General features: G+C 41.6%; 1 protein-coding gene across 8 annotated transcripts in view; it reads left to right on the top strand.

The window, feature by feature from the left end:
• ARVCF (ARVCF delta catenin family member) overlaps positions 1-26,702 on the top strand; it is a 249,190-nt gene that overhangs the window by 89,868 nt on the left and 132,620 nt on the right. For 4 of the 8 annotated variants that reach the window (XM_038151904.1, XM_038151906.1, XM_038151908.1 and 1 more), the window contains 2 exons: positions 2,029-2,130; positions 6,476-6,721. The exons of 1 other annotated variant lie outside the window; for it this stretch is intronic. In XM_038151904.1, coding sequence (XP_038007832.1) covers positions 6,506-6,721 — 216 coding nt within the window. In that variant the 5' untranslated portion in view covers positions 2,029-2,130; positions 6,476-6,505. Of the gene's footprint in view, positions 1-2,028; positions 2,131-6,475; positions 6,722-19,522; positions 20,050-26,702 lie in introns of those variants that run through there. 3 more of the 8 variants (XM_038151912.1, XM_038151911.1, XM_038151910.1) reach the window with 2 other exon arrangements.

Here is a 26,702-nt window from a genome sequence, read left to right as displayed (position 1 = left end):
TAATATATAGAGATTGAATTAGATATAAGAAAATGTTGGGGTTTATTTTTGCTGAGATCTGGATCTTTTCTGAGGTACTACAGTATGATTTCAGTGCTTTTAACTGAAAGGCTAATTAAATTTTTTTTTAATGGACTGGGAACCATTTTGATAAGATTGGAGATGCTGTGGTGCTATTGACCAGAGCCAGTTCTCTAGTGATTTAAGTCTTGGAGCTACAGAACCTTTACAAGCACATGTTTGGATGCTTTTGTTGATGTTGCTTAACCCCGTTCGTAGTATGATATTCTGCAAATTTATTTGCAGGATTTATTTATACAGAATTATTCCTGCTGAATGATCAAATGAAAATTCTTACTAATGTAAAAGCTCAAATATTTCATGTTGACATTTTTTTTCTGCAGTAATGGAAGTGGGGAGCTGCAGCATTCATTGCAATGTCCTTAAGATGTAGAGTTCCTTCTCAAGGAGTTCTCCTGTTGCCATTTCCTCTGCTCTCGTTCATTCCCTGGTTTAAACCTTGTTTCACAGACTGCCTCTGTCCAAAGGAACACAAAGACCCTGACCAGCTTTTTTGTTGTTTCTTTTGACACCAGCACAGCGTGTCTGTCTGTGCCTACCAGAGAACTATATTGAAATAGCTTTCTTTGTGAATTCCTCATTGCTATTCATTGGTGGAGGTTGTCACGTAAGGGTCAAATTAGAACTCAGTCAACCACAGCAGCGAGAGGACCCAGGCTCAAGATAGATTTCAGCACAAGGTCTGAGAAGCAGTTTATTTGGAATGTGTTACATATATTTTGTGTACATATATGTCCAAAGTGTTATTCTTTTATCTCTAGAAACTCAGTTATGTTTCCTTTACTCTCTCTGATCATTTACTTGAGAGTTAGTCTTTCTCTCACTCTCCTCCTGACTTTCATCTTTGGGCATATCTATGCACAGTTTTGTTAGAGCTATATAAGTTTTGAGCATAAAATTTTCTTCTGTTAGTTTAAGAAAAAACTAGATTTCTGGCATGATGGTTCTGTGCCCTTTGAGGTTGGATCCATGCAAAGAAAGGATCATATTTCTGGTAATTTGGCTGAAACACAAGAAATTGTGTTTATGCTGGCTTCAGGAAGGCAGACAGTACCTGGTCAAGCAAAAAAATCTGCCAGGGCAACATTCCTCTCTGAAAATGTTCTAAAACATCTGAACCAGCAGGGTGAGTTTGTACTGGCTCTGTATTTTGTGCCATGTGGTTGCAGCATTTTTGATGTGGTAGTAGCTTAAGACTGGCAGTGCTGCCTCACAGAACCATGCCTTCACCTTCAGATGGGTTCTGTTCTGTACATTCTCCAGCAAAAACAGGGACTAAATTGGCAGCTGCTGACCCAGAGAAGTTTCTGTGATAGATGTTTTAAAACTAAATAAATCAGGGATTTACTGAGCTACACAGATGATCTGATATCCCAAAAGCTTCTTTTGTTTTGGTTTCATACAGGATCAGCTAGGTACACATACAGACAGGGAGAATTGCAAGCTATTGTGTTGTGTGCATGTTTTAGAAATGAATGTCCCCTCTCTAACAGGTATCTGTGAAATGATCTTGAGCCATTTGGAGCTTGTATATCTGACAGGGGCCTAAAGTTGTATGCCCAAATGACAGCTCTCCTTTCTGAGAGCAGTCTGTAAAGTTTCTGTGTTTTAAATTGCCTGGCTACAACATCCAGCTTTACAGCATTCCATCATCCTCCTTCCAGTCTAGAGTTTTCCCTGATTTAGAACATTAACTGTAAATCTCACAGGAAAATGCAACTATTGATCACTGATAGCAAATTAGATTAATCAGGGTGGTTTTTTTTTCCATTAGGAGTCTCAGGATTGGCTTCTCTGAATATTATTTATTTTACTACAAGTTAGGAGGAAAACAGTGCAATAAATAATTTCTACAACACAGTGAGAAGAACCTGGGAGCTGACTATGTATAGAAGGGGCTGTAATACCTTATTAACTAACTCTGTCTTTCTTTCCTCTCTCTTGTAGCTAATTGTTCTTGAGGCTGCTCTCCTGCTTTGTCTGTCCTGTTCAATTCTTAGTGGGTGATGTCCCAGCAGCTCTAACCCTCAGACTTCAGTACCTCACTAGGTGTGTATGGCTCAGTTTTCTCTGCATGCTTTCTGGTGTTGCATGGGGGGCAACACTCATGTTATGCTACTCATCTCTCATGGCACTTGAGGCTGAGAATGTCATTAGCACATGTTATGCTTCAGTTCCATGGATTGTTTAAGCCCCATTTTTGCTTTTATTCTGCTGGTTTTCTTCCCTGGAGAAGCACAAAGCTGCTGTTTCCATGCACACTCAAAGGCCTTCATCTTTGCTCCAGCTGAGCAGCTCAATGAATGAGCTTCTTGATGCTCATAGGAACATCTCTTGCCAGCAGTAGAGTTGGACTGGTCTTGGCTAGAGCAGTAGTGGGGCAGCTGAGTTCAGCATTCAGACTGCTGGATGAGAGAGATCCCTGTGAGCCTCTTCCCCTGCAGCTGAGAGCAGCCTGTGCCGTGTTGTGCCACTGGCGGGAGGACACCATGCTCTCCAAAGGCAGCTCACTCACAGACTCCATCTCCTTAGGAGCACACAGGACTTTGAAGTGCAGGGGATTGGAGGTTCTCCATGACTGTTAAGGATTTAGGTGCCCAAATCTCACAGAACTTGACCCCTCTTAATCTGAAGGGCTCTTCAAAAACTCTTGACTGTCAGTTACATCCTATAATAGCAAAATTAGCATGCAGAGTTGACTCACATTTTTTGTGGAGCACCAAGTGACCCTTGGAGTCTTGGCAGTGTTTCCAAGAGCCTCAGACTCGGGTGTGAGCTGGGGTATTAGCAATGAGCAGGACCCCTGTTTTGGCCTTTTGCGCTGGGGTGGTTTTCATCCTGGGTGAGCACTCAGGTTGTATTGACTTAGAAGGGGCCTTCTGATGCATTAGTGGAACAGTCAGAATAAACACCTCCTCTTTACTTTGCTCTGGCTCCAGTGCAGCACTACTGCATTTAGAGTCACGTAGGCAGGGGAGAGAGATTTGCTGCTGTCAGCGTAGCCTTTGATACTCTGTAGGCAACTGTTTGCTGTGTTTAGAAGTGCAGCCTAAGGAATAATTTTTACCTGGCTGCTCTGGGTCTAATATTTTCATTTATTGATACCCTTTTCAATGCACTTTCATTTATTTACGAATGGTAGCAAATTGCAAGTGGCAACCTGAGTAACTGACTCATGAGTCAGTACTTTTATTTTTCTCCTCCAGTCTAGACTGCTGATAATGTAGATTGTTGAAACCCTGGGTTAATAATTAGGGGTGCAATCAACAGCAAGCAAGTATTTCTCTGCTAATAAAACATTTGAAATGCAGAAGTCTGTCTTTGTCCAACAATACTTAAAAGGCAGTTATTGGTCCTACTGCTGTTTCTGCATAGCAATTAGGATTTTTGTGGTCACTAATTGTGTATCTGAAAATTTATGCGGTCTATTTTCTGCCTGTGTTTTTCTTTGCAAAGAGAAAAGAAGCATAGTATTTATGGTTATAATGAGGTTAACACTATACTTTCTGCAGGGAGATCTCTCTAAAGATTTGTACCATTTATAGAACCCAAATTTTCTAGGTTTTCTCATGTGTGGCGTCAAGGGCTTATATCTCATTAAGGATTTTCTGAACAGAATCTTTGTCACATTATCAAAATGTGACTTGAAAGTTATATACTAGCTCAGTCATCAACTTGATTTTTATTATTAAAGCTGTAACTGCTTCTGAAGAGAGGCTTCTTGATTTTTCTTGCACTGTTGTTAATGCTTTTCCTTAGAACAGAAACTTGCAGTATATGTTCTACAAGAAACCTGTTTGTTTTAAATTTAGTTACTGTAGATAACATCTTGTCATCTTCTTTCTACATCCCTACTGGATTTACTTTTTGAAATCAGTCCACGGACATACCCAGCCTGTGGGACCCCCAAAAGATGACTTTTGTGTTAAATCATGATTGCATGTGAGAAAGAGCAGTTTTAGCTGCAGACAGTTCCTGAAAGCTGGGCCCCTGTGAAGAGCTGAATTCCTGCTCTGCAGCACCTCGAAGGAGCCTGTCTGCATTTGTTAATCCTGACTGATCCAGACTCTTCTCGGGCCTGGAATATCCCCTCGGGTGTTTGGTCTGTGGCAGCCAGGCTGTTGATCTGCTCTAGCATGAGGGCAGTGATGATCAGTAACTCAGGGATTGTCTTTAGGAATGTATGGCTAGAAATGTCACCCCCACCCCAGGTATATTTCTTCCAAAATCTGACTTGTGCCCAGGTCTTTGCAGTCCCACTCTTTCACACTCCAAGGAGTCTGTGAACATGCCTGCAACTCCTGGGAGTAGTGACAACAAACAGAGCTGTCTCCATCTGTGCAAAAGCAGGGAAGCGCGAAAGCAGAAATGTGGAACTTGGCTGCACACAAGCCAGCTGAGGTCCAGAAAGTCTGGCTGTGTTCATGTCTAACTGTGCCAGGGCTAAATCATGCTGAGACAGAGCAGGTGAGTCTTCCTGTGACTTCTCATGAATCCTTTTAGAGGGTTGTGATTCTCCTTTGCAGAAACCAATGTACTCTCTGAAGGTTTTATAGACTTGTAATAATCTATTGGAAGGTCTCAGAAGTTGGCAGTTTGTTCTGTCTTTTGACTAGTCTGTGACATCTGGAAAACCCTTTGGTGGTTTTTGGTTTTCTTTCAGAATTTCAATAGAAGTTAAATCAATGCATAAATGACAAAACTCACTTCTACCTACTGGCCTGCAAACATGAAAGGCTCAAGTCATGGTTATAAGTAAACATTATGAGATTAATACATTATAATGCTTACATTGTTCTAACATGATTTTATATTACTCTGATTCCTTTCAACAGCAGCTCTCTAAGGGTTAACAATGAACACAGAGCTACTGACAGGTTATTCCCCATGAAATCAGGGTGTATGTCACTGGATTCAGATCTGTCACTCCTGCCCCAATGTCTTTTTGGCCTGTTGCGTGATTTCAGCCATATTTGTCAAAAGCAAGGAGACCTTGAGCCTGCTTAGAAGTTCCCAACAAACTAACATGCAGCTTAATCACTACTAATACTCCTATTTGGGAACATAAAAGTGTTATGACCACATCATTATGAGCTGCCAAAGATTCTGCACAGGAGAGACACCTGATAAATGTAACAGTCATGGAAAATGGATCAGTCAAGAGTGTGCATCATCTAAAGGCACTGAATGATGAATTGCAAAGCATCAGGAAGCATGGAGCTGTTTGTGCTCATGGAAATCCTTGTTGATAGATGGAAAACAAAGAATCTTTGGCAGCAAATGAAGGGACAATTTCTCAGGACTTAAGTCTCAGCACAGAACATGAACAGTTCTTGAAGTACAGGAGCCTGAGACAGTTCTGCCTCTGCTTGTCTCAGAGGTGCTTTAAGTAGTTTAGTAGTAAAGGGGTTACTTGTTTAACTTTGATGAAGGATTCTGTTGAGGCCATAATTTATGTTTGTATTATATTGCTGATTTCATACTCCTAGTAAAACGTTTTAAATGGTGTTCAGGTTCCAGATCTGTGGAATCAATGGGGAGTTTTACTGCATGTACCATACAGGTGAAGATAGGGTTTTAAATGATTTGTTTCATAACCCTGCTAGGGAAGACATAAGGCAGAAGTTCTAACCCACCTAGTTGATTTCTGAGTTCTGTTTTCTGCATTGAAAGACAAGCAGTCCTGTGTGTTTTCCATGGAAGATGTTTGCTTTTTTCATTTGCATTATTAGCAAACGGCTGCATGAAAGACTGTTTCGTTGACTGAAATCATCAAGCATTTCAACTGCAATTGCACACTCTGCATTTAAAAATGTTTTCCATGTTACAGTGTGCTGCTATAATTTAAATATGAAAGCTGTTTTCAGCTACTGTCTGTTGAATTTGGGGGGGATGTGGAAAAAATAGACACAACTGTTCTACCATGAAGTTTCTGTCCTTAAAAATGTTAAACTTCTCACTTATGCTGTTAAAGACAAAAATTCCAGGTGTCTGTAGTGAGAATGTTCCTCTTTCCCTCTACAGCCATATTTTTTTTATGTATTCCTTTTAAGTACATTATTATTTGCACAGTGAAATTAGCTCTGCAAGAGGGATGAAAACCCTTGTCAGAGCAGTTTTAGCAAAAAGATCAAAAGAATTAAATACAAACTCTCTGAAAGGTGAGCATATTTTTTTTCTTTTTTTTTGAACAGGGATGTCTCAGATTAATTACTTTTAATTTAAAATCAGATCAATAAATGGAAAGAAGGATGCTTTTCAAAGAGCACTACAGTTTGTTTCTTAGAGTGATCAGTATTTCAGCAAGGTGACTAACGATATGCATTTTTATCTTTGACCTCTGACCCGTGCCCTCCCCACCCTTTACCTAACCCTTTCCATTTGCCCTGGTCAGTTAACAGGCAGGAAGCATTTGAAAGCAGTCATGGATGACTATGATATCAGGTCTGCTGCCAGCATTTTAGCGTCTGTTAAAGAGCAAGAAGCTCGTTTCGAGCGGCTCACCCGCGCGCTTGAGGAAGAGCGGCGCAATGTCTCCTTGCAACTGGAGCGTGCCAATCAGCCCGCAGACCGCATGAGCATTTGCAACATTGGCAATGGTCAGCCCCTGGCAACCGCCTGGCAGCAGCTCGTACTGCAGGTAAAGCCTGCTCCTTTCACTGTCACTAGAGTCCACCCTAGCTCAGTGTCCCATCCCAGACAGTGCATCGTGTGTTGTCAGCATTTCATTAGTGCGTGCCTTGTCTTCTGACAGCCCAGAGCTGGGGTGCAGCGTGTGTGCTTCATGGCGTGGCTGGGAGCCTTTGGAGCCTTGCCTTGGAAGTTGCTCTTGCTCTTAGCTCATGGGATACTTTTCAAAGTATGTGCATGCTTGGGTAAAAAAACTAAGAAGGGATCTTTACACCCTCTTCTAATCTATGCACTTGCTGTAAGTCTGGTGATGTGCTGGTGATTGTAAAAGAAGGCTGAATCATAATCTCCATAGCAAACAAAATTTCCATTAGAAATAGCTGGACTTTGAATAGAGGGAGCAGCATGAAAAGCAGGGATTTCCCTCCTGCAAAGCCTTATTGTTTGTGTAGGGAGGACTTCATAATTTGTTTCTCATGTGCAGTGAATTGATAGACTATTTTAATGATGCAGACTGGCTTTGTGGATAGCTTTAGATTTTCAAATATTGTTTTGCTTGATACACATTCTTTAACTGTTTAAATGTGCAATGACAAACTACGTCTCTAAATTACTTCAGCTCTCAAACCCCTCTGACACACAAGGTAAGTCATGCAGAAGCAATAGTGCCATTTGTGAAGGTCTGTTTCCTAAGAAAACATTGTTCAATTCAGAAGGAAGCTCTGGGCTATGAGGATTCCAGAAGTTGTTTCCCAGTTATACCAGACTGTTTTACAATTATACTTGCATTGAGCTGTATTGAGGCAGACTTTACCTTATATTATGGCAACACTGCTTTTCTAGTAACAGCTGCCATGTTTTTTTCATGTACATGCCTGAATTTGGGATTCCATGTGAAAGGAGCAGCCCGCACTGGTCAGGGTAAAAGTCTGACCGTGTCTGGTAGGAGCTTAGGTGGTTATCCTCTGATGAGCAGCTGGGCTGGGAGAGGGGAGATGTGCTTACGTATTTTTAATAGGAAAAGGACAAGTTCACCTTCACTTTTTCTGAATGACTTTGTGCAAAGTGCCTGATTAATAGCTTCAGAATGAAATTCCTTATCCACAAAACTGATGAAGCATGAGTTTTCTGCAGTGTAATGGCTTAAGGTCTAACCATTTCCAAGAAAACTTAATAAAAAGAGTTCTGAGTTACTGGGGTCTACGTGACTCTTATGGAGAAACAGCCCCTCTAAAAGTGACCCCGGGCTGAATCTGCGTATGCTCAGCTCCCTGCCACTGGGTCAGGGGAGCTTCAATAATTGATAATTAGCACTGAGGTTTTTAGAGTACCTTGTATACAAAATAAAATGGTTAAATAGCTAAGTGTGCACAATTAAGAATCAATGTAAGGTTAGCTGTGTGAATTTTCATAAAATATACCAAGGGCTAAATTCCTCCCTGACTTACTAGAATTAAAAAGTGTTTAACTGAAGAGTGAAAGCCGTGCCTTCAGTCTTATGCAGAATATATAATATTTTCATCTCTGGTGTTCTGTGTCACATTTCATTGTGCAGAGTACACAAAGCAAAAGGCTTTCTGTGCTCTGCTGTCTGTGGGGACTGCTCACACCCTGCAGTGAAATCCACCTCTCTGAGGCTGCTCAGTGAGCACTGGCTGAGTGCTGCAGATCACCCCAGTCGACTGCTTGGTATAAGGAATATTGCAAAGTAACTCAAGTAGCAGCTTTTCTTTTTGTAACTTGTGTGGTGTTTATACATAATCTAGTTCTTCTGTGTAGAATTTGGATGAAAGAAATGAGGGTTAGCTCCATTTTATGAGAGTGACAAATAATCTTTAATGATCTTCACAACTAGGCATCAGTTTTCCATGGTGTTTGTTTGTCAAAGTGGAACCTGCCAAAGGGATTTTTTTAGGGAAGTGTGTATAGTAGTCAGGGCTCTATAAATAGTCTCTCTCACAACTTCTTGTTAAGTGTACAATCCCGCACTTCCTTCTTAGAACAGAAAATTAAGCCTTTTTTTTCCCTTTTCATTTTACACACGGAAAAGTACTATATATGTGGGCAATGTGCCAGGAGTGCAACCGTTTTCTGAAGTTCTCAAAAGACAAAATCAAAGTCTTACAAAAATATTGAGTTTAATTAATGAATACTGGAACTCTTAATTTTAATTTTTTTAAAATAGCAGCTTTAAACTGGTTCCGTAACAATAACTCCTTGTCCTAGACAGCCCAGTTAGCCACTTGCTGGTGAGTTCTGCCTGTTCAGTGTGAATTTCAAATACTGGAATAGAACATGTGAACTCTAGTGCACTTGCTGACTTTTTCTGTGAGTGTCTATGCCATTGTGTCTTGTCTTCTCTTCTTAAAGAGAAATACCAGATCTGCAAATGAGGTCAGGGATGTGCTGTAATTGCCAAAAAGTGCATGCATAGGCTTCTTGATTTTGCATTAAGTGTGGGTAAATTCTAAAAATTACCTTAAACCCTAAAAGATACCTTTTAATGAGAGAGGTTGATTACATGAACAATCTAAACAAATCATGAATGGTTTGTTCAGATATTACTTAGAAATAGCTGAGATTACTCCTTAAAAGGAAGCTTTCTCAGAGGAGGGGTTTCTGGAAAACACTGTCCTCACAATGAGAGGTCCTAAGTGTTGTTGAAATGTCTCTCATTAATATTAGTGAGAGTCTTTTACTCAGGTAGTGGCCAAGGCGTTTGTGTTCTCATAGCCCACTGCAGGAGGCAGTGCTTGCCAAACCTCCAGGCTCTGCAGAGATTTGTACCCATCTGTGTTCCTGCAGGAGGCTGTGAGCAGCTCCTGCCATAGGGGCAGTCCCCTTAACCCACACAGGCTCTGGTGAATGGGGACAAAAGTGCTTTTTATGCTTAATGCACTTGAACGATGGGTAAATGTAACTTCTGCTCTGTGCAGCTTCCCCAGGCTTCTACTGTAGCTGCAATTAGAGTTCGTTGCTGAGCGTGCAGCCAGTGACATGAATTAGGGTGTTTCAACTCGAGAACTTTGGGAAGATAGCAGCTTTATACATGTGTTACTGCAGATTCTGAAGGGTCAGATAAAGTGCTCTTTCAGACTAAGAACCCTCTGGACAAAAGGTCATTAGTTACACGGTGGAAACCTTGGCATTACTCTGGAAAATGTAACATTTAATGAAACTTTGGCCACAGATCTTTTATCAGGGTAATAAAATCTCCTAAAACTCACTGCAGGTTTTAATGATGTTCTTGACTGTCTCTGGCCTTGAGTGGTGGGAGCCACGTGGCTGGTCACTGCTGTTGGGTTTTGGAAGGGAAACTCTGGTTGTACTAAAGACAGAAGAGTGGTCTGTTAATGTGTATTTGTGTTTGCTTCTCTGACTTTTGAGGTAAATCATGTACATTGGTTATTACAGTATTTCAGGCCGTGGGAGTCTTGGCAGTCTTTGCTTTTTGATCAGTTTTCCAGGACAAGCACAGTCCGATAAGTCACCGGTGAGTAGTGCCCATCACGTGTCTTCTACATGTTCAAGTATCTAGTTGATAATGTTTTTTACAAGCCAGAGATATCTTACTGCTCTTCATGTATGAAGTATAGTTTAATCTAATGGTTTCCAAATCAGCCTTCTGCTGCTCTTCTCAGTGGGAACTGGAGTTGGGCAGGAGGGAGATAGAGACGTACCCATGTGGGGTACGTGCTGTGACAGGCTGACACAGAGATGCAGTATTACCACCACAAAACATAACTTACTACTAATAAAGAATATTCTTTTATATAGATATGTATGTATATATACTTTCATTAAAAGATTACACATGTGATACTTATTAAACACAAGGCTATATCCTGGCATGCCTCCACGGGTTTCAGAGAAGCACTGTCAAATCTGATCATCTGGGGAGCTGAACAAGGTTTGCATTCAAAGATTGTTTCCCATCAGTATGTGGTGACAACTTCCATTCCTGTTAATGTTGCATAACCAAAATAAAGTACAGCATTCAACAAACCCCTGTTGCCAGCACAGGCACTGTAACAATACTTGGACTTCAGAGATTCTGTAGTGCCCTATAGGGATTTGAGAGGGGTTTCTAAGTCAGAAAAAGGCATAATCCCCCTTCTCACAGGTAGAAAAGCTGTGGGAATTGCCAAATCTCACATGGTACAAATAACAGAAATCAGCCCTTTACATGCTGGTGCAGGGTTTTATTTATCAGATATATTGACTCTGATGTGCCTGTGAGAAGTAACATGGGCTGATCTGAGAAGTCTTCACACTCATAGAATCATCCAATAATTAAAAAGTTATTACATTTGACTGTAATTGTGATTCTTTTAGGTTTCCAGTGGTGGGTTTGTTGGGATGTTCTTATATAAAAAAATGAACCAAGTTAATAAAATTATTTTTTCCTTAACTTTGCAATATTGTGGGAAAAAGCTACAGAATATTTTCATAGTTACAATTTGGATCATTTATATATCAGCTTATGTTCCAGAGAAATAACACCTGCTTGAAAACAAACAATCACATTTGACTTTTTTTTTTCTTTTTCAGGCAGGTATTTTTAAGCCATAATTAAGTACCAATATTCTTCAGTCTTTTTGTTAATCTGAGGTACCTGTGACTTCTGCCAAAACAGAAGTTTTGACATTTAGTGAATTGAGGGTTATTTTCAAATAAAAGGTGAACTTTAAAGCACACCAGAACACATGGTGAAAATTTAAAAAAAATACAAGAAGATTAGGTTAAATTGCTTTTCTAAGAAAATACCATCAAGTTAACCTTCCTGAGTCAGCCTAGGCAACAATAGCACTTCTGTCTGTTTTTCATAACATTTATTTAAGATTCTCTGCTTCACACTGACGTAGTACAGACTGCTAGAATATATAGACTGTTTCCAGTGCTTTGATAGTAAGAACAGGGGTGCATTAATATTGTATATAATGGTTGCTTTAATATTGTATATATGTTTAAAGATATCCAGAAAAGAAGCAAAAATGAGTTCTGAGCTTCACTGAATCTTCCTTCACCTTGCCTTTTCTCTGTTCTGCATCTCATACAGCATGCAGTTCCATCTTTGTGTGTAAAGTTTCATGTAATTAGTTTGAGTTTGTAGTGCCTCTTGGCTTCCTGTGTTATATAACATATTTGTGCTCACATTAAGGGACTGACAGCATGGAAAATTCCTTTTTTTCTGCCTTACAGGTAAGGTCAGGTACAGCCAACAATGCTGTCGGTTCATGACAGCTCCCTTTTGTTACAGCACTATTTCCTGCTACATTGCCAAATACCAAGGATGAAACTCAATGGTAGTTAACCCATGGATGTTCTCCTTCTGCCAATAGTGATAGGTAGCAAAACGTTGAAAGAACTTGCAAGGATAATCCTTATTCCTTTATAGACCCAGTGGAACCCATAGAAATGTACACTCTGCTTTGGGGTGCAACATGGTTTGGTGTCAGTCACCTCACGCCCCATGTGTGGCTGCTGCTGCCCCTGCCCAGCTCCCCTCACTCTGTAATTTGGCTCCTGTTCCTTTGGCCTGCAGGTTCCTGGGAGTTACAGGGGCACCTGCTCTGCCCTCAGCCTGACCCTGCACATTCAGTGTGAGTAGTTACTGAGCTTCTAAGAGGGACCTGGGTCAGGTTTCAGCTTCTGCATATGTGCAACTATTCAGAGGTTCCAGGGGGAAGGAGGAGGGAGATGTGGGAATATGATTCCCATGGGAGGAGTTCTTAGATCAGAATTCAGTGTGAGCTGAGAGGTACTTAGAATACCTAGGGATCTCAGCAGTTAGGAACTGCACCAGGAGCCTTTACTCAGCTACTTTTCAGGGAGATGTGTCCCTGTCCCTGGCTTGTCCTATGTTGGACGTGATAATAATTGCATTTAGCTTGGAGGTTGGAACTTGGAGCATCTTTTATATGGATGTTGTCCCACCTCTGTGAAAGCATCAGCTCCTGGTTCAGAGTGAGAGCCAGGCTCCTTGGCTGATAGCAGAGCAAGAGTGGAAGCTGAAGCAAGACCTGGTGCTCCTCAGGCCCAAAGCCCTGCCGCTGGCTTGGGGCAGTACTGCTGCCAGAGCAGGAGCTCTCCTGGAATCACTGCAGGTGTCAGCTAGAGACTTCACAGAGTGACAGCGTGGCATGTGGCACCACTGACAAACTCCTATTGTTTGCCTTTCTGCTGGGATGACCCAAATTCCAAAGGAAATCCTACAACCTACTTCATTATTGCAGGAGGAATTCCATAGCAAAAGCCCCCAAAAAAAGGAAATAAAAAAGTTTGCGCAACAGGCATCTTGGTATATACTACATGAGAGGCTCTGAAAATGCACTCAAGTGGTATTCTAGCAAGAATTTACATTTCCTTGTTCTTCTGTTTCTTGAATAGTCTCACCCTTGTGATTATTCTTCAGTCTTCATTTAAGGCCTTAGATGGTAAAAACACAGATACAAGGGAATGGGAGTAATAGTATCAATTTCAGCAACAGTTAAGAAGCTTTGACCAGCTGAATCAGAAGCTGTGCAGTTCTTTCCAGAAGGGATTTATTTGATAAGCAAACTACTTAAACCCCACTTAGGAGAGTTATTTGGGGCTCAGAACTGCTGGCACGCAGCTGAATCCACTCAAAATCTGATGTGTTATCTGAGAAGTATTTGTATAAAACTTGGTCAGCGAGTCTAGTTTAAAAAGTAGATTCCAAATGATTCAGTAAAAAATAAAAAGGGAACCCAGCAACTGAGAAACTGACCCTCTGTCTGGAGGAAGAGTGACTTCATTCTTTATAAGATTTGGGTTTTCTTCAAAACTTAATTACATATCATTTTATAGCTTTACATGTGCGGGTCCAAAAATATACTTCCAGCTCCAAAAATCACACCTTTGCAGAAATGTTATTTTTCTCTCTGTCATCAAACATACCTCACATTCACATCTCACACTTCATCTGTTAAGTATGTTCTGTGCAACTCTCTGTGGGAACTGCTGAATTCCAAAGTGCCATCTAATGTTTGTCTGCAGGACAGCAGCTGCTTTACAGTAATGATGGTAATAGTGCAGAGCAATTGCCATGTTTGCCCTAAGCATCTCAAATATTTTTGCAGTTTCATTTGCCTTGATGGTTCCAAGTCCTTTTGTTTAGTGTAAATTTTTATTGAATGAGCTTTTGGAAGCAACTGAAAAGCAAGGATTTTCTTACTTTGTTTGACAGGACTTGTGAAAGAATGACTTTGCACAACTGTTTGTTTTCTGGCCTGGAGCTCTGCCAGGTTTTAATTAAAAATATTTTAAATGAATGAGAAATTCACTGTTCCATAGTAATTTTCCATGATTTTACATTGCTTTACTAATAGAACTAGGTTTTCTTCTAGGAGAACATATAAGAGAAATACATTAAAATTAACTTCTGATTGCAGTGCATTCTCATTATGTAAACAGGCATCTAGGCTTTTCTTTGCATGATGTCTCTGAGTGTTACAACATCAGCAAGTATAACAGCAATTATTAAAAAAGTCTTAAAAGAGGAACATTAAAATGTAAACATTAAAGAGTAGTATCAGGTTTAACAGGATTTTTTTAAAAAACAACTTTCTAGTCCCATTTACCACATTTGCTTCTTGATAATTAACATGAATCATCTTACATTAAAGTTGTGATTTATTTTTCATGTCCTACTGCTTGTTTGTTTCTCAGTTCAAGCAGCAGAACACAAATTGTCCTGACTTTTTAAGATTTTTAGTTGTCCTACATTTTAGTTCCCGAGCATATGACTGTATTAGTTTAGGTGGGATGTTCAGGAAGAAAGATCTTAAACCAGCACAAAATCTTTCTGTACTATATCTCCCAATTTAATGAAAAGATTTTGTTCCTAATACAGGCCTTGATCCATAGGGGTGCAGTGAGGCAGAGCTTCATCCCTGCGAGGTGTTGCCCAGGAGCTGGTCAGCCTTTGTGAGCCTCTTCCCTCGCACAGCCACGTGTGGCTGCAGAAAGGTTTTGTAGAAACTTTAAAACCACCAAGCAGCCAACCTGGCAATTTCCTCTTCCCCTGAGCCTTTTGGGCTTTGGACCCGCAGGGTTCAGCCTCGCTTTTAAACTCCAAAATTTTCTACAGTTCCCTTTCAGGTGCTGCAGTGTCTGTAAGCTCTTGTGAACTAATGCTGAAAGAGCCCAAAATAGATGTTGGGTTATGATGACATTGATAAATTACTGAGTCTTTTGCTAGTTTAGGCCATCATGTTAATGGTTCAAATGATGTTCCTGCTTGCTTTGTCACAAATGTGGAGCGATTCACTGAAGTCATCAGTGTGACTGAAAACAGAATGGCCAAAGATGGCCATGGGCAGCCTGAGGCTATGTGCCAACTATAATTAAAGCCTTTGATTTAAATGTATGTCACAGTTTACTATTTATTTAGGTATTATAAAAAAAAAACAAAACAAAACACAAACCAACCAAACAAAAACCAAACAAAACCTCAGCAACTGATTCTTTTTTAAGCTACTAAATTACTAGCCGGAGAGAATATTTTTTATCCCTAGTTGTGGTGACTGGGAAATGCTGTGGAATACCATCAGAGTTCATTTTAAGGACTTAATCTAAAATGCTAGCAAAGTGGCATTTTTAGAATACTGTAGTTAAAGATTGAAAAGAACTGTAGTGTCTGTGTTTCTAACCCATCCGATTAGGGGAAGCTCTTCTTCCTTTTTGCAGTCTTATTTTCATATGTAACTATTTATGCTCTGGAATAAATTTCCTACACAGAGACCTTAATTCTCTCTTCAGAAGGGACTGCAAAACAGCTTCAGGTTTTGGTTTGAAGAGGACAGTAATTACCATGAAAATGGGTCGATCGTGCAGACAGTTATCAGTCCGGTACATCGTGGCAAACCACATTTTTGCCTTCTGCATGAGAGAATGACGCCTTAAGCTGGTACCTTCTGAGCAAGAGTTTGTAATATGCAGCATGAAATACAGCACAAATCGTCTGGAAAATCCACAAAGCAAAACAGAATCTAAGCAATGAAAAATGGTTAATACTGGGTCTTTCTTTCCTGCATTTGAGTCTTTGTTTTCCTTTCCAATAACTACAGCATGAAATTATGGTCACAGTTCCAACCTTAACTTGATCTGTTTTGCTGGCTGTTTTCGTTCTGTTATAAATGTCATGGTAATTAAATTTTTTTTTCATAAATCAGAGGAGGTTTTTTTTTATCCCATTAAAATGTAGTTGATTCTTACCTAAATGAAGCTGCTGGGAGGAAACATAGGTCATTCATTCAGTTATGACCTATATGCAGTGACATGTACCTTCCTCTGTCCTTTGTTTCTAATGTAAGCAGTGCTGTCACCAGACTGTCCTTGTTCTCATCCCGTCATATGACAACTTAGATGAAGTGGAGTTGACTGCTACTAGATGTAGCAAGATGGAATCTGTGTTGGTATACAAATTAAAAATCCCCTGAATTTACTGAAATGCCTGGTGGTGTCAGCCTGTAGAAAGTGTCAGCTTTGCTGTATTGTTCTTCAGCCTTGTGATCCTTTAGACCTCTTTTTAATACTGGCTTCTTAAATAAAGAAGACACCTAAAATTATCCTCCATTTATACAACAGCTCCCTGTTGAGGCAACCTGGCTTTGTCTCCATTTCTGAACTTGCAGTATGGGAGCAAGAAGATTGTCAAAACCATGTTCATGGCAATGTTAGAAATACCTGGGTGGATGTGTCCTACTACAGTCATGCAACCATTTTGGAGCAAGTACAGGTGCTTTGAAAGGGCTCCTGTAACTTTTCAAATACATTTAAAAACGATGATAACGCTAACAGGAAAAGATTTCAAAATGTATCTTGGAGATAGAATGTTCTGTTTGCATTTGTGTGGGGTAAAATCACTACTGTAGGGCACTCTGACACATCCCAGTGTGCTGTGCTTTAGTTCTCCGAGTTACCTTGTTTATTTGCTGCATGAAATTCACAGAAGTACAATAAAATACCCTTGGCAGGGAAGCCCTGTATGAATACAGGCTCTCTAATTCGGAGAATTGCCATGGGTGATGGTGGTGCTTTTGCCTATATGGTTAGCTGGGATTCTTGATTCATCCTGTGCCTTCTTGCTCTGTTGGGTTTATGGAAGTTACATATCACTGAAGCCATATGTTATGATCCCAGGCAGAGCTGTAAACCATTTCTTTTTTACTGCCTCTGAGAGCAGATCAATCTATAGAGCAGCACTAGTGATGGGGAATTTTTTAAGGGTAATGGGAGAAAATAAGAAAATAGAGCTTGGCTGAGATACTATACTATTCCATCTTCCAAAGAATTAAATCCCTTCCTATTTATAAATTTTTAATTTCTCAGCAAGAAGAAAGAAGGTTTTCACCCTACTTTTGCAGCTGGGAAAAAAAAAAATAAGGTGACAGATTAAGAATTTAAGGTTCATTTAAAAAAAAAGAGGGAAGGTTATGATGTAGTCAGCAGTCTGGTACTAATGGATATAGTGTTTGTTGCCAGAATCTGGACGTTCAGTATAACCTTAGGGATCTAATCCATAACTCTTTTTTAGGTAATTAGTTCTTTGACTTCACATTGCCAAATCTCAGCATTCAGAATTGTATGAGCTAGTAAAATATTACAAGAGGCTAAGAGCACTTGAGATGTAATTTCCCTTAAAAAAAATCTCTTAGCTTTGAGTCAAAACATTTTCAAAATTTACTTTACTATCAGAAGGTCTGTAAGCATCTATTTTATATTTTAGAGGTAAAGCATGTTTTTAAATAACAACCTGACTCCAGCAGGTGGGACTTGAAAATTCAGCAGCACTAATCTTGCATGGCTTGCACAAATACATGTGGGTTTACAACATGAGAGACTTCTTATGTGGGTAAGAATTGGCAAGTCCATCCAGGAAGGTTTTCAGTTTCGTCGCTTTGCATGCAGGAATAGCTCCTTCAGTGCCCTATGGATATAGGCTTTACACTGGTTTTTTCTTTGACAGGGTATAAAGGTCTGGCACATAGCCATGTGCATGGCTAAATTGAATGGTGCTGTTCTGTGCCAGCACGGCCTCAACAAAAGTGGAGCTATTTTAGTTTGTTAAATGAAGAAAAGTTGGACAAGGAGAAGGGGTGGGAGAGCACTGTACAAAAGTACAGGAGACTCGTACAAACCTCATTCCTCTTGCTTTGGCCTTCACGTATTTTATTAGTGGACACTACAGTTGCCTCTAAATTATTCCCCTGTAGATAGAGTACATCTTTTCCCTCCAATGAAGCAAATCACTTCAGCTAAACCTTGTGCAACATCTACAATTGCCCTTGTTAAACTTTACAGCATTTATTTCTAAACAAACTAGGATGAGCTGGGTAAAGTAGCTCTGCCCTGTTCTCTGTCCCTAAAGTACAAAGCCTTAGCTCTAGTATACATCTGGAATGGTGACATTGGCAGTAGTAGGAAGGCTGAAATTAGGATTAAATAGCTATGAAACATTTCTTTCACTCTTAAATGTCTGTATAGGAGATGCCACTTTTTCACGTTCCCCTGGTAAGATTGATACAAATTAACTGTTAGTTATGGGGGACACTGGAGGGATGTATTGAAATTTTTGGGGAACCTGTAGGTGGGATGAAAAGAACCTTTCGTGCAAAGGTGCCTATCTGATAATTAAAGACAATTCAATTGTACCTTTCTTCCTGGTGTATATCTGGTCTCCCTGGCTCTGACTGTGCCTGTTTTCCAGGGATAGTCTCTAATTTGATGCCAGTATCTTTCAGTCCCTAATTACCATCGTTCAGCCACCAGCTGTTACAGTGTCGGATTTACTTATTGCTTTGGTTTGCTGCAGGAACCTCGCAGGAAAAGAGAGAACCGCCATTGCTTGCCCATTGCTGTCTGCGAGCAATGCTGGATTTTCAGCACTGGAGCCCTCAGTCCCTCCCAGATCTGGCCAGCAGCTTCCACGGAAGGGCAGGGCTCTGGTTCAAGGCTGGCTCTTGCCCTGTTGTGGGAAAAGCCAGCCTTTCCTCCAGGGGAAAAAATGCTTCAGGTTTAGTTTAGGTTGGTTTACACCTACCAACCTACATCTCTTTCAAGACTTGATGTCTTAAAATATTTAACACATTACTTCATGCAATTTTATGGAAAAAGCAGAAAGAAGGATCGGATCCTAGAATAAGAAGTATGGGAAGGCTCTCCTTCTTCCCAGGTATTTCAGAGAGGTTCACAGCCTTGTTCAAAGAATGGATGTCAAAAATTAGGTACTTCCAATTTACTAGGAAAGATGGATGTGAGAACCTCGTTGAGCCATGCTGTGAAGTCCCAATTTTTGTTGCAGAATGTGGTGGATGCAAGGCATAGCACACCTGGCATTCATTTTGGTAATGAGTAATTTATCCAGGCAATCTGCTAATGAGTGTGGGACAGGTTTGTGGGCAGGTGAATGACTTTAAAAAATGAGGCCAGTTGTACTTTTTAGCTCTAAACCTCACCGCACCTGTGTAAGATGCAAAAGGGAGGAGACGGTGATGGAAGATCATCTTTCTCTGGTGTTGGTGCATTAGGGATGCCATTAATCTCGAAGTGAAGAGCAAAAAGTAAGCAAGCGAGAAGGTTTCCTTTCTTGTTCTTTCTTACAGACCGCCCTGTAATTCCGGAGGCAGCTGCGCTCTCCGGGCAGGCGCTGTGGGAAGGGCTCTGTGCCGCCGGAGCCGGCAGGTTACAGCTCTGAGAGACGCCGGGAACAGGCGGCTTCCCTCTTTGTTTCTGTAATCCATCGGGAGAGATCCGGGGGGGCGGGCCGGGAAGCGGGGGAACCCCCGGGGCTCCGGGCGCGCAGTCGCCGGCAGCCGGAGGGACCGCGCGGCGGCGCCGGGCTCAGCCGAGGCTGCTGGGGCACGGCCGGGGCTGCTCCCGCGGCTCTCCCCGCGCCCGGCCCTGCCCCTCTCCCCGCTCCCCCGGCGCGCCGGGCGTGGCCCGCTCCGGCTGCGGCTGCCCGTCAGTGCCGCCCCCCGCGCGGAGCCTCCCGGCGCCGGGGCAGCGGCGGCACGGCCATGTGAGAGCGACGCGGACGCGTCCCCTGCCGGAGCCGCGGCGCTGCCGGTCCTGCCGGCGGAGCGGGGCTTTTCCCTGGATGGGCTCGGTCCGTAGGGAGGCTGCGGAGGGGCTCTGGGGCGCCGAGGGTGCCGGTCCGGGTACAAAAGGAGCGAGCTTCGCCGGGGGAGGAGGCTGCGGAGGCTGTCAGAGCAGCAGGCTGGGTCCGCGGAGGGGCTGCGGGCAGCCGGAGGTGTTCCGTGCTGGGGACAGCGGGACCTGCACCTCGCATAAATGCCTGCGGAACTCAAACAGGTTCGTGCGAAACTTGTGTCCTTCCCCTCGGGCTCTGCGGCCGCGTGTGCGGGTCCTGGTGGCGTGGAGAAAGCTGTCAGCGCAGGATGGGTTGTTTACTTGTGTTTTCGTTTTTAGCTGAGAACTAAGAGCAAAAGCTGAGCTGCTCTTTCTAGCAGAGCATTCGAGAGAGAATCTGCTTTTGTCTCTGTTGTGTTAACTGGTGAAACACCCAAAAAAGCAAGCCATTGTGTTCTTTGACCTTCTCGTCCTGCTCAATAAATCTAGGGAGCTCTTTGACATGAACAGCTAGAAATAGTGCTTTTAAAAGAGAAAGCCTTGCTATTGTGCTTTTGTTCAATGTTTGCTTTTCCCATACTGTGTTCCCTGGCTTTCTCTTTGATTTTGTTGCTGGACGTACCAGAGAAATAACGGTGGTTTTTCACTCCAAATGTCCTCTTAAACATAAAGTTCTTCTTGGCTGTTGTCTCAGTAGTTATAATGGACTTGGTGCAAAAATATTTCAAATATTATTCTTTACTTCCAAGTGTTACTGGGTATTCCAGGGCAAAGCTGCTGCAGACTAGATTTAAATAAATAGAGATCATATAGACTCCTGTAATTCATAGGTGCTTTTGTGGGTAACCTTCTTCTCCTGCCTTGTAAGCCTCAGGAAACCTGATAAATTCAGGTGGTGGCAGGGTAGAGCTGCTTCTCCAACTAGGATGAGGTTGTGTCTTTTTCTTAATCCTCTTTTTTCTCCTCTGCCTTTGTAATTTAAAACAGAGTACTGTAGAATAAGAGAATACCACAATAATACATCACTGATAATACATCCCTGAATTTCTTTAGGCTCATTGCACTGGGGTTGTTGGAGTTTCTCTGGCTTGGTTTAATTTGCTGTGTTTCACCCACCCATCTCAGTAACAGAAGGCTGAATCATTTCATGATGCAAATAGGATGCTGATTCCCTTGAGGGGAAAGTAGCCCTTTCAGCTGGGTCCTCCAGTGAGCATTTCTTTGTCTGTAGGATTCCCTGGAATCACAGTCCTGCCTGCTGGAGGTGGCTGAATACTGGTTTGTTTGGGTACTTGTTTGTGTGTCATGTGTCCTGTGGGCATCTTTGGAAGGGATTTGATTTGTCTGTGGTGCTGTTCATATTGCCTGACCCACAGCTACTGTACCTGTCAAATTATGTGCAATGGATTGTTGAGTTTTAGATAGATAGATCTAGTTAGCAGCTCCAAGGGATCTTGGTTTTGCCTGGGTTTTTTTAATACATAAAGGAAAAAGCTGGAGGTAAGGAGCAGAATGCTAACAGTAAAAAAAAAAAAAAAGGTGTGTTTCATGTCTTTTGACCCGTGCAGTACAGCTGTGTTCGTGTCTTCTGGGTTTTCAGTGTTGATAGGCAGAAAAGCTTGTGAGAGTGGAAGGTTGTAGTTAATCACTTTAGGTCATGCTTTTCAGTTAGCTTGTAAATTCTTCTTCCATATCAAAACAAAAAAATGTCATGGTTTTAATTTTCACACTGTCTGTCATAGCTGAGGATTAGACAGAGATGTGGTATTTTATCTCTTCTGTTGGAGTAATGGTTCTGGATTCATTCTGAGGTCTCTTGCAGAATAACTGTTCAATCTGGTAACAGCAGTTTATTAGAGTGCTTTGCTTAATGAAAGGTGGTAGTTTGAAGCCATGAGTTGTCAGAAAAATTTACTGTGCAGTTACAGGGCCTCTAGAAAGTAATTCTTTAGCTGTAATGATCACAATTAAGTAAAACTAAACCAAATGAGTAAATGACTTTGAGGTGGATGACAAGTCTGTACAATCCATACAGATAAAGGAGAGATACTGCAATGGACTTCTGCCACATTAACTGAGGGCCTGTTGTGTTCAGATAAGAACAGCTGTGAAATAGTAATTAAAAAGAATTAAGAATAACTTCTAATCATGCTTTTGCTGGGAATAGTCATGCTTCCTGAAGTTCTGAGCCACAAAAGCAGCATTGTACCTGAGATCACTGGTAGAGGAACCAAATGCTGAAAACCAGAAGTGTGGCCATGGTGTCGCGAATGGGTGTCACCTTCTTGAGTCCTCCCTTGGCCATTCCCCTTCCTGCTCTCATGAGGGATGAAGGCTGTTGAAGTTTGTGCTGAGTATCTGCAGAGGCCTTGGAAGTAAATAAAGAGTTTATGAAACTGAGAAGGATCTTGAAGTCTGGAACTGTTAAAATATACGTTCATGCAGTATCACACACGGCTTTGATCTGGATCTGAAACATAAAGTGCTGGCTTGCCTCAGGGCCATGAAGTTGTGAAGGGGAAAGGAGTCACTTAAAGTGACTTTTGCCAAAAGCTCTTCAGTTCTCTGTTATTCTTGCTTAGCAAAATACTTTATTAACATTCCGGATTCAGGCACTGACCTCAGTAAAGCTGGCCTTCCTCAGCACTTTGTTCCTGAAGCATTTCACTAGAGAATAGTACTGATGTGAGAGAGTATGAAATTGTAGATCTGACATGATGAAAAAGCAGTTAATGCAGTAGTGACATCCCTGTTGTGAGTCTGTACCAGTGATGGAAAGCTTGTGGAAGAAATGTTCATGGAGATGCAGCATGCAATAGCATCATCATTTTCTAAGCAATTGGTCAAGTCATATTAGAAGAACCAAATAAGAAGGAAGTGTAAGGTTTGGCATGGATCTCTATAGGGATTCCCCCATGGGTTCTCACATATGTCAGGCCTGAAACAGGTCTATTGTGCTTTACTGCCTTGGCGTGAAGAGATGTAACAGTCTCCAATATTGAGTCCTCCTTGCTCCCCCAAGCAGTCCCTTTGCCAGTGGGACCTCTGTAGCAGAGCTGGGCACAGGGGATGTGTTTTGGGACTCACTGGGAGGTTGAACTATGTACAGGAGCTACTGAATGGCTCTGCCATGGAGGCAGTGATTCTCTACAGGACAGTGACTTTTTGAGCTCTTTGGGCAGTTACTGCCCAATTCAGGTGTGGAACATCGGCTCAGATGTGAGAATGTGCCTTTACCTCTCGTGGAGGAGCTTGCACAGCTGAGTCCTTCAGCATAACGAGGAAGCCTTGGAGCTGCAGGAGGGCGCCTGTGTAATATGTAGAAGTGTTCTGTTTCTGTAAATGCCTCAGTAGAAACTGTGTTCCATTAGAAGTGCTGTTGGAGGTGTGAGTCCATTTTGTGTGAGTGCACAGCTTTGTAACAGCAATGGACATACCAAGAAAGCATTCCAGCAATTGCACTTTCCAGGGCTCTACTGCTTAACCACCTGTCCCCGAAGTCTGGAGCTGTTGTACATGGAGCATCAGGCTGGCTGCAATTTTTACTTGAGTTACATTGCAGTTACTAAAAATAAAAACATAAAAAGTTGTTTTGGTTAGTGTAGTGTGGGGTTTTTGTGGGTTTTCTTGGTGGTTTTTTTTTTTTTAGTTTTGTGGTTTGATTTTTTGGGGTTTTTTTTTTAAACAAATGTGTGCACTCAAGGTCTTTCCAAATGTAGAAATACTGATTAAGGAAGAGAAAATGGAGAAAAAAAGCATGTTAAACAATCACATTTGAAACTGGATGGACTGGATGTTTATAACAAGGCTGCTCACAAACATTGAATTGCAAACACTTTTTTCCCAGGAGTTAATTTCTGCCACTAAATTAAGGTTTGATTCAGTAGGAGTAGGATCAAGGCCACTGGTGAAGTTCTGTCCTTGCATTTTGAGTGTTAAAATAACAAGTCATTTTACAGAATATAAGGATTTTAGCATATTCTTAGCATGTCTTTACCTGTTCCTGTCTCTGTTTCTCAGTTACTCTAAATTTTTTCCTCTGTGCTACTAAAATTCTGTAGCTGTAATGCAGAGAAACTTCTGTAAAGCTCCTGCTTCAGAATGCACCACTGCTTGCTCTCTTTGGGAAGTATTTGTGGATATTGCGGTGTGAGATGGGAGGTTCAGCCTTGGAGTTCAGAAAATCCTGTTCTTTGCTGCTGCTGGTTTCCCGAAGTGTGCAACAAGGTAATGCACATGTGTTTGGGGACCATTCTGGAGACAGAACCTGTGAACTGATGCAGCTGAAAAACTGAAGCGAACCCTAAAGCTCCATGAAAAGAGGAATGGCCTCCTGAACCAGGCTGTTTGAGGCCCTTGGAAGGGTTGTACCTTCCTCCTGGGCCTGAAACGGGGAGAAGTGGCTCAGTATGAAGTTCTTGGGAGAAGGAAAAGGGCAGGGCATGAACAGGAGCATGTGGGCAGGAGCTCATGTGACAGCTCTGCTGCTGAAACAGGGTGACAATGCAGTACAAAACCTCACGTGCCTTGCCCTGGGAGCTCTGTATACATTTGATTTGGTCAGATCTTCCCAAGGACAGACTGGAGCAGTAACAAGACTGTATTCTTCAGGTGTTTTTAAAATCACTGTTGTTTCAGTAGCATGGGAGAAGTGAAACTCAGGATTTTGCTAGTAGGTTTTCTTTGGTTTTGTTTTTCCAGTGGAGGTTTGAAGAGTAAATGGAGCCTGTGAAATAAATCCTGAGACTAGAGAGAGCGTATTTTAAATTCTTGGATAAAAGGAAAGCTGAAACTCAAACAGTGATAGTTTTAAATGTCACTGTGTCTTTTGTGTCTTTTGTCTCTCATTAAGTTGCAGCCAGGCTTTGGGACCTTTTTTTAATTTGCCTTTATACCTAAAAATGAGCAACTGTGACTATACCTGAGAAAAGCCAAATAAATGAGCAACACTTGCTTTCTTAGGGCAGCATCATCTTTTGTGTCTAAGATTCTTCCACCCACAAATGGGTGGGCAGAATCCTTTCTGTTGTTTTAAAGGGTGAAAACTCCATGAACTCGGTGCTCCCTCTATACTGCAGTAATGTGAAAATCCATAACTTCCAGTGGTGTTCTCTGCCTCTTTGATGAGTCAGGCCTACACCTGCTTACAGCAGGAGATTGAAATACCAGAGTTTTCCCTTTTGTCCAACCCCACACATCTATCCTTAGCATCACAGCTCCTCAGTGTTCAAAAAAGAAAGCATTTTAACTAAACTTGAAGTATTTTTGAACTTTGGAATTTTTGCCTCTACAAGCTAAATCACTTGGTGCAGTTCTGAACTTCTATTTTCAGTAAAACTTTCTCAGCAAGACTATTGTAATGTTAAGAGATGTTTCTGAAAGTCTGTAATGAAACCAGAGTCAGGGGTGTATTTTTGTACTGTAGAGACTATATTTTTGTGTGTGTTTATTTATGTGTGTGTGGGTATAAAAAGATATACATGGAGATGAGAAGATGATTTAATTTAAGTAGCATTACTCTGGATGCGTGTAGTGTAAGGCTGATCAAAAGTATCATCTGGAATGTTCAGAAGTCCTTTCAGAGTACGAGCTTGTAATTGATTAAGGAGCTGATGAAAGAGATGCAGCACAATTTGTTTATGGATGGTAGTGCCCTGAGATATGAACAAGTCCTGTGTGTGACCAGGATTATTCTGCTGTTTGAATTGTAAACTTCTTGAAGTTATTTTAGTAAGTTTTGCATATGAATATATTTGCATCCCTCTCTTTTGATACGGTTCTCAGGTGAATTTGCTGTTAAGGGCATAAAGACCCTTTTGGCTCCTGGGCATGGCTCTGAGTGGGCCTTGGCTGGTTGGGTGTGTGATACTTGAACAAAGACACAAATCAGTGTCTGTACCAGAGTTATACAGAGATGAGAGCTCCAAATTTGAATAGGATAAAGTCACTTGTTTAAGGAGTTCAGTATAGGCCTTTGAAAGTATGTTAATTCCAAGTAGCTCTGGAGAAAGGATTGACAAAGAAACTGGTATGGAAGATTACATATGGGGCTTCACCCAGTACTGCATTGCAGTCATGTGAAACATTTGTTTTAAATGGACAAAATTACTTATTTATGGAGCAAATTATGTGGGTGGCTAGATTTCTTCATCAGCACCTTCCTGAATCCTCCTTAATCACTGATAAACCAGACTAATTCTTTATATTGAAATGGTATCTGGAAGTTCTTTTATGGCACCACTGTCTCTTATATTGGCATAAATTCTGTTGAGCAACTGCTCTGGTTCTGAATCAGGTCATGCTGGTGCTCTCCCATGGGCATCCTTTACTTCCAGGCACCTTCTTGGTGTGACCTTCTTGCCTTACTGTGGCATCCAGAATGGCCATTCCTAAGGCACGGAAACGTAGGAGTTGGAGGTGTGTGTAGTGCCTTGGTTTACACGTGCCTGGAAGCTCCCAGTGCTGTGATAAGGGCTTCAGAAGTGCTTTGCATCCTTCATATGCTGTTCCCGATGAACCCAGTGGCTGATTTGCAAACAGGAGGGAAGCAAAGTTCTGGTTTCCTCCCTAGGAAGGGGGACAGTGGCAGGGGTGCCTCCTGATACTTGTGGTTGGGTGAAGTTACCCACACTGTTTTCTGGATGAAATTTCAATGAATCAATTGTTCAGAAAGCCTGTTCTTGCCTTCTAGCGCTGCCAGGCAAGTCAGTAGATATTTTTTAAATATTTGGCAGCTTTCTGAAGTGTGCTGTGTTAATTCACTTCTGCAGGGTGATTGTGTCCTAGCACTAAGAGTGTCAAGACCTGATGCTGCAGCTCCTGTCTCTGTTTTTCAGTAATATATTTTTTTCACCCATGTACTTTAATAATCTTAT

The sequence above is a fragment of the Motacilla alba genome, chromosome 15 (assembly GCF_015832195.1).
Source record: "Motacilla alba alba isolate MOTALB_02 chromosome 15, Motacilla_alba_V1.0_pri, whole genome shotgun sequence".
In the NCBI taxonomy this organism is placed as follows: Eukaryota; Metazoa; Chordata; class Aves; order Passeriformes; family Motacillidae; genus Motacilla; species Motacilla alba.
Note: the sequence above shows the minus strand (reverse complement) of the source record. Positions and strands in the feature narration are given on the sequence as shown.